The sequence below is a fragment of the Mustelus asterias genome, unplaced genomic scaffold (assembly GCF_964213995.1).
Source record: "Mustelus asterias unplaced genomic scaffold, sMusAst1.hap1.1 HAP1_SCAFFOLD_2479, whole genome shotgun sequence".
Classification (NCBI taxonomy): domain Eukaryota; kingdom Metazoa; phylum Chordata; class Chondrichthyes; order Carcharhiniformes; family Triakidae; genus Mustelus; species Mustelus asterias.
In genome coordinates, this window is record NW_027592424.1 from 1 (window position 1) to 8,273 (window position 8,273).

The following is an 8,273-nucleotide window of genomic DNA, read 5'->3' on the forward strand; positions in this document are numbered from 1 at the left end:
TGCTCCTGTCTCTCACTCCTCTCTCTCTCTGTTCCGCAGGAGTTGTCCTGGGGAAGGACGGTGGTGCCATTAAGCAGATGATTTGGCCGTTCTGGCTGGGTATCGGAGGAGCGATCGGTTCCGGCCGCCAGCCCTTTCCCTGGGTGCACGTGGACGATCTGAGCGGAATCCTTGCCCACGCGCTGGAGAACGAGTCGGTGCGCGGCGTCCTGAACGGCGTGGCTCCCAGCGCCAACACCAACGCCGAGTTCTCCGCCGCGCTGGCGGCCAGCCTGGGGCGTCCCGCTGTGCTCCCCGTGCCCGGCTTCGCGCTGGAGGCGATGCTGGGCGCCGAGAGGGCGGCCATGTTGCTGGAGGGTCAGAGGGTCATCCCCAAGCGCACCCTGGAGAGCGGCTACAAGTTCCGCTACCCCCAGCTGCGGGCAGCCCTGGAGAACATTGTGACCTGATGCTGGGGTCAGGGGTCAGGATTGCTGGAAAGGGCAGGTTTGATCCCATCTCTGAGAATTAGCACCGCTCAGAGGAAAACTCGGCTTTATAATCTGTTGCGAGGTTATATGATCAGCTCTTCAGCAATGTGCAGTGGTTAAATCCAAATAACTACCTGAAACTCTCTGTAAAATCAACAAATAACACTTTATCTCATTTACAGGTTAATTAAATTATTAACAAACCCAATAAAACACTATTCTAATGATTTGATTTATTATTGTCACATGTATTAACAGTGAAAAGTATTGTTTCTTGCGCGCTATACAAAGCATACTGTTCATGGAGAAGGAAAGGAGAGAGTGCAGAATGTAGTGTTACAGTCATAGCTAGGGTGTAGAGAAAGATCAACTTAATGCGAGGTAGGTCCATTCAAAAGTCTGACAGCAGCAGGGAAGAAGCTGTTCTTGAGTCGGTCGGTACGTGACCTCAGACTTTTGTATCTTTTTCCCAACGGAAGAGAGAATGTCCGGGGTGCGTGGGGTCCTTAATTATGCTGGCTGCTTTGCCGAGGCAGCGGGAAGTGTAGACAGAGTCAATAGATGGGAGGCTGGTTTGAGTGATGGATTGGGCTACATTCACGACCTTTTGTAGTTCCTTGCGGTCTTGGGCAGAGCAGGAGCCCCATACCAAGCTGTGATACAACCAGGAAGAATGTTAATGGAATGTTGTTTGGATCAATCCAATTCCCACTCGTAAACATCCAAATTGGATACAAAATTGGCTTCTCGACAGAAGCCAGAGGGTGGTTGTAGGGAGTTGTTTTTCAAACTGGAGGCCTGTGACCAGCGGTGTGCCTCAGGGATCAGTGCTGGGTCCACTGTTATTTGTCATTTATATTAATGATTTGGATGAGAATATAGGAGGCATGGTTAGTAAGTTTGCAGATGACACCAAGATTGGTGGCATAGTGGACAGTGAAGAAAGTTATCTCCAATTGCAATGGGATCTTGATCAATTGGGCCAGTGGGCTGACGAATGGCAGATGGAGTTTAATTGAGATAAATGCGAGGTGATGCATTTTGGTAGATTGAACCAGGGCAGGACTTACTCAGTTAATGGTAGGGCGTTGGGGAGAGTTACAGAACAAAGAGATCTAGGGGTACAGGTTCATAGCTCCTTGAAAGTGGAGTCACAGATGGACAGAGTGGTGAAGAAGGCATTCGGCATGCTTGGTTTCATCGGTCAGAACATTGAATACAGGAGTTGGGACGTCTTGAAGTTGTACAAGACATTGGTAAGGCCACACTTGGAACACTGTGTGCAGTTCTGGTCACTATTATATAAAGGATATTATTAAACTAGAAAGAGTGCAGAAAAGATTTACTAGGATGCTACCGGGACTTGATGGTTTGAGTTATAAGGAGAGGCTGGATAGACTGGGACTTTTTTTCTCTGGAGCGTAGGAGGCTGAGGGGTGATCTTATAGAGGTCTATAAAATAATGAGGGACATAGATCAACTAGATAGTCACTATCCTTTCCCAAAGGTAGGGGAGTCTAAAACTAGAGGGCATAAGTTTAAGGTGAGAGGGGAGAGATACAAAAGTGTCCAGAGGGGCAATATTTTCACACAGAGGGTGGTGAGTGTCTGGAACGAGCTGCCAGAGGTAGTAGTAGAGGCGGGTACAATTTTGTCTTTTAAAAAGCATTTAGACAGTTACATGGGTAAGATGGGTACAGAGGGATATGGGTCAAACACGGGCAATTGGGACTAGCTTAGGGGTTTAAAACAAAGGACGGCACGGATAAGTTGGGCTGAAGGGCTTGTTTCCATGCTGTAAACCTCTCTCTGACTCTATTTAATCTCCAATGAGGAACTAATCAAACCAGGCTTTTTTGACCCAAATAAAGAGCAAGTTTTATTTGCTACTCTACCTGAGGACAAACACTAAAGGACGTAACGACACACACAGATATCAGAAGTATAAAAAGTTAAGAGTCCAAACACAAGTTAAAAAGAATATTTGAATAAGTGTTTTGTTTGCCTTTCAGGCGGAGGTTGTTGAATGTTCTGACTGTTTGACGCGAGTTCCCTTTAAAATCTCAGAGTTGAATGGAAGTTCAGAGAATTTAATTTCGCTGGAAACAATCTCCCTCCTTTTAATTGCAAGATCTGCCTACCAGAAGTCGATGGGTTTCTCCTGGATTTCTTTCTGACAGTTCCGATTGCTACAAATAATTTTTAGGCTGCTGTGAGATAATGCTTTTCTTAGTTTCAGAGAGAGAGAATTATTGTAGCTTCTTCAGCAGTTGTTTTCCATCCTGTTTATGGCTTGGCAAAACCAGTTCTTGAAAGCTCCTGTCTGTATACTCCAAGCAGGGAATTCGATTAGCACGTCTTGCTATCATTGTAGAACAAGTAATCATACTTTTGATCTTTGATCTCAGAAACTTTTGACACATTTCAAGGTAGCGGAATACCAGCGATGGAGTTATTTCATTCTCCACGGTGGGATTTATGTGACTGGTGATCTAACTGATCTTGTCTTGTCCGATTGCAGTTTTGACTTGATTTGATTTATTATTGTCACCTGTATTAACATACAGTGAAAAGTATTGTTTCTTGCGCGCTATACAGACAAAGCATACCGTTCATAGAGAAGGAAAGGAGAGGTGCAGAATGTTACAGTCATAGCTAGGGTGTAGAGAAAGATCAACTTAATGCGAGGTAGGTCCATTCAAAAGTCTGACAGCAGCAGGGAAGAAGCTGTTCTTGAGTCGGTCGGTACGTGACCTCAGACTTTTGTATCTTTTTCCCCGACAGAAGGTGGAAGAGAGAATGTCCGGGGTGTCTGGGGGGGTCCTTAATTATGCTGGCTGCTTTTCCCCGAGGCAGCGGGAAGTGTAGACAGAGTCAATGGATGGGAGGCTGGTTTGCGTGATGGATTGGGCTACATTCACGACCTTTTGTAGTTCCTTGCGGTCTTGGGCAGAGCAGGAGCCCCAGACCAAGCTGTGATACAACCAGAAAGAATGCTTTCTATGGCGCATCTGTAAACGTTGGTGAGAGTCGTAGCTGACATGCCAAATTTCCTTAGTCTCCTGAGAAAGTAGAGGCGTTGGTGGGGCTTTCTTAACTATAGTATCGGCATGGAGGGTGACCAGGACAGGTTGTTGGTGATCTGGACACGCAAAAACATGAAGCTCTCGACCCTTTCTACTTCGTCCCCTGTTGATGTAGACAGGGGCATGTTCTCCTTTACACTTCCTGAAGTCGGTGACGATCTCCTCCGTTTTGTTGGCACTGAGGGAGAGATTATAGTTCCGCACTTGAATTTTAATGCATCCCTTTCGTAAGTCCCTTTTTGACTTGAACCTCCACAACCCCTCCGATGTGAAATTCCACGTGGCAGGTCGGCAGTGCAATTCATATCAGAACTGTCCAGAAAAATGGTCAAAATACAAATACGAGACGTCAGGTGACTGGTGGCAGCCATCTATGGTCCAATGCCTTTTCTTGTAGTTTTTTTAAAAAAGAAAACAGGTCCTGTTTAAGGAGTTAAATATGTTTTAATTAACTGGTGAAGACCTCAGTTACAAATTTCCCCACTGGCGTGACAAGACATACAAACTAATAAATCCAATCGGGAATTTCGGGAGGAAAGTCTACGCCCAGAGACTGGGGAGAATGTGGAAGTCACTAAAGCAGTGGGTTAGGTGAATAGTATCGATGCGCTGGATAAACATAAGGATGAAAGGAAGACATGGAAACTAGAAGCAGGAGGAGGCCATTCGGCCCTTCGAGCCTGCTCCGCCATCCATTATCGTGGCTGATCATCAAATTCGATATCCTGATTCCCCCCTTCCCCCCATATCCCTCGATCCCTTTAGCCCCAAGAGCGAGATCTAATTCCTTCTTGAAATCACATAACGTTTTGGCCTCAACTACTTTCTGTGGGAGTGAATTCCACACATTCACCGCCCTCTGGGTGAAGAAACTTCTCCGCACCTCAGTCCTAAAAGGTTTACCCCTTATCCTCAAACTATGACCCCTAGTTAGAACATAGAAAAACTACAGCACAAACAGGCCCTTCGGCCCACAAGTTGTCCCGGTCATATCCCTACCTACCTAGGCTTATATATAGGCCTACCTATAAACCCTCAATCCTATTAAGTCCCATGTACTGCCGTGGTTCCCCGTGGACGGCAAGAAGAATTCATCAATCAGAATAGAGAGTCTGAGTCTTGATCTTCCAGGCAGCAAGGCTTTATTAGCTAGTACATTTCAATAAAGCCGGGATTCCCAGGCAAATCCAAAAAACCAGTGCTCTGACTGTCCTTTTTATCCACATTTAGCTTCATTCTTATCTTACAGTCAAGGTTTTTTTGTTGCAGACCCCAAGGCCACTTTTCGTTAGCCACCATGATTTACTAGACCTACGTTATCTGCCTTCTTTCTGTTTTTTCACTAATGAATGTGCTATGATATCACTGTGGTTACATCCTGCCTTCTTATCTGAAGTTTATTGTCTAATCTATGCCAAGTCTTTTTTCCCGTTGTCTGACTTTCTCACGTTTATTTAAGAAATTACTTTCAGCTTCTATGTTCATTTATGCGAGTATCCATGTGTATGCTTAATAAGATATGTGATATATATGAGAACTTCTTAAGTAGTGATTATCTCTTCTATGTTAATTATTATCTCCTACTTGTCCTAATAATTATTCCTTCCAATATATGTTGTCTTAATGATTATTCCTTACATATCCCCTCTTTGAGACATCATTGTCTCACTAAACTATTTCTTGATATATTTTCCCAATATATGTCTTAGTTATGTTTGGTTTCACGAAATGTGGAGGAGCTTAAGTGTCGGATCAATATCCCTTTTTGTTTATTAATAGCCTAATTGCGAACTGCTCCTCCAGATTTCCTTTACCTGATAGTTCATTAAAATACATTTTTGCATTAATACATTTCATACACTTTGTACTAACACATCTCTCCCTCCTTGATTTTGCTTGATCATTTAAGTATTCCCCTCTATGCGTATGGTATCTCGGGTCATATTATCTCCTCTTATTTTCAAACTATTGATAATGGTACATGCTGTCCATTGCCCTGTTAATTACACATCGACATAAGCATCCTGCTAACACTATCCCTACTATTATAAGCAGCAGTAACATAAATGATTTAAAAATCCAATCAAACATCCCATTTCCTACCCATCCTAACCATCCAGGTGGGTTATAATCATGGAATTCGTGACCTATCTTTTGGAGTTGGTCTGCTTGTGCCTCGATATGCTTTGCAAGGTTAGTTATATTCTCAGATTTATCTGGTATGTAAGTACAGCATTCTTGTTAAATTATGGCACATGTTCCTCCCTGCGAGGCCAATAGATAGTCCAAAGCCAGTCTATTTTGCAGGGCTACTGTGTGGACTGCCATCCGTTCTGCTGATACTTCTGTCAAGGCTTGCCCTGTTTATCGAGCTTCAGCTGCAGTGATATTAGCCAGTTGTTCCAGGGCTGTGGCCATCAGAATTAACTCGTTTGCCGTTCTTCCTGTCCCATGTAATGGAAAGGCCATCATAAAGAACCAGTCAGTCTTACTGATTGTTCGTTTTGCTCGCGAAGGGTAGCTTCGTAGGGAAGGCATGTGGTGCATATAGGGCACTACATATCCCAGATAACAGGAGCCTGTCCAGTTCGCAGGAAGCCAGGGATATGTCTTTGTACCGCATATAAAGTAAGTTCCATTGTAAGCCGTAAAGTTATCAGCCAACGTCATCCAAGGTTGTACAGCTTTTCCTTCCCACACGTTGCTTGATGTGATGTTGCATATTTCAGTCCAGTCTATTTTGAACATACCAGCTGTACTTAAATCTTTCACAGGTGGTTGCCATTCTACAGTTTGCTGACATTTACTTTCTCCAACTCTTGCTCCATCCACATTTTTCTTTAAACAGAAGGATCCTGGTCCATTTGATTTTAGGACCGTCGGTACAGGTGGGAACTGGGAATGGTCGTAGGTTGGTTGGTACCATGTAGCAAACCTGGTCATTCTATACCCAGCTGACTCCCACATTGTCATGTTTCCTCCTTCCCCTGTCTTATTTTGTCTCAATATCCATTCTATAGTTTCTGAAATCTGAAAAGGGAGAGACTGGAGTGGTAGGCCTTCTTGGGAATGGCTTGGGACATGAGTGCAGACCCAACATTTGCTTATGTTCAATCTTTCTGCATACATATATGACATATATCGGTAAGTATTTATATGCGATCTGTCTTCTTCCTGTTCATTTTTACTCTTGCCACCCCCCATACTAAGTACTAGTATTATCCCCATCTATCCTACCCCTACTTTTCCCATGCTATCACAAGGAGGGAGAGTACAATTTATCACAGTTTACACAATTCTTTTCCCGCGCTTAGTCGCCGCTACTACTATTTAGTTTATACAGTCTTTCAACTTCAATTTCAGTGATTTCTCTTGTTTTGTCAGTTCAGTTGATAGCTCAGTTTCCTGGGTCGAATTCGGTGAACCATGAACTTGAGCGGTAGAGTTTGTGTCAACAGTCCTCGTTCCTGAGGAAGGAAAATACTGATCACTGGTATACAAATCAAATTTCCATCTTCTTTTAACGCATTGAAACAGATCTTCCCCTCTTTTGCAGTCTTTAGTGCTACATTGCAAAACAAGGAGCGTCAGTCTCAATCAAAGTTATCATGAGTCTATTCGGTGGGGGTAATTCAACTTGACCCCATTCCTGGACTTCTTGTTCGGGGATTTGTTCATTCTCCATTCGCACTACCATTTGTCGCATCATTAGTCTGGTAATAAAAGATCTCAAAGCAGGCAGTAAACAACAAAAGATTAGTCCAATTATAATTATTACTACTACCATTATAACCCCTGCCTTTGCAAACCATGCTCCCCATTGTCCGAATACATTATCAAGCCAATTCCAAATATTATGGCCAATTCTTTTGGGCCCATCATAGCTTGTATTCAGGCTTTTATTTGACTTTCATGCTGTATTGGTCCCCCACTACTTTTCATAAAGCCTCTCTGTTTCCAGATTGATCCAAACAGATGACACACTCCATGTGCATAAGCCGAATCTGTATACACTTCTACTGCCTCCCCTTTTGCTAATTCACATGCTCTGGTTAGTGCCTTAAGTTCTGCTAGTTGGGCCGAACAGGGCTGTTCACATTTTTCTGCTTCTATAACTTCAAGTCCTCCTGGTCTTTGTTCAACTATGGCATAGCCTGCGTGGTTTCCCAAGTGATCCCTGTAACATGAGCCATCTACATACAGTGTCCTCTTCTCTTCTGTCACTAGTCCCTCTGCTCTTAAGTCTTCTCTCAGTTTCATAAATGTTTTTGCTTCTCTTAAGCATTCATGTTCTTTTCCTTCATGAGGTAATGGCATGTAATCAGCTGGATTTACTCTGTTGCACTTTATTATTGTGATATCTGGAAATGTGGTTTGCATTCGATAATGATGGATCCTAGCAGGTGTCAGCACAAATTTTCGTTGCTCAATCAATTCAGCTACTTTGTGGTGTACATGTATGTTTATTAAATATCCCATTGTGATGGTAGCTGCTTTTTCGTAAGCCCACCAAGCAGCTGCCAAACCCTGATAACATGGAGGGTACCCCAGGGCCACATCATCTAACTTGGTGCTATAATAAGCTATTGCTTGTTTCTTTCTTCCTTTACAGCTGTCCTGCATTAACACAGCAGTTGCGAATCCTGTTTCCCTGTTGCTAACAAAAAGGTCAAAGGGTTTATCATACGAAGGCAGCATCAGTGCTGGTGCTTGCACC

At 43.6% G+C, this 8,273-nt stretch overlaps 1 protein-coding gene across 1 annotated transcript; it reads left to right on the forward strand.

Moving 5' to 3' along the window:
• Positions 1–33: 33 nt before the first annotated feature.
• Positions 34–690, forward strand: LOC144489729 (epimerase family protein SDR39U1-like). The gene has a single exon (XM_078207586.1). The coding sequence runs from the start codon at positions 78–80 to the stop codon at positions 447–449; it is 372 nt and encodes a 123-aa protein (XP_078063712.1). The 5' UTR covers positions 34–77; the 3' UTR covers positions 450–690.
• Positions 691–8,273: the final 7,583 nt, after the last annotated feature.

Coding starts and splice junctions, on each gene's coding strand:
- LOC144489729 (XM_078207586.1), top strand. CDS start 78: ATGATTTGGCCGTTCTGGCTGGGTATCGGAGGAGCGATCGGTTCCGGC.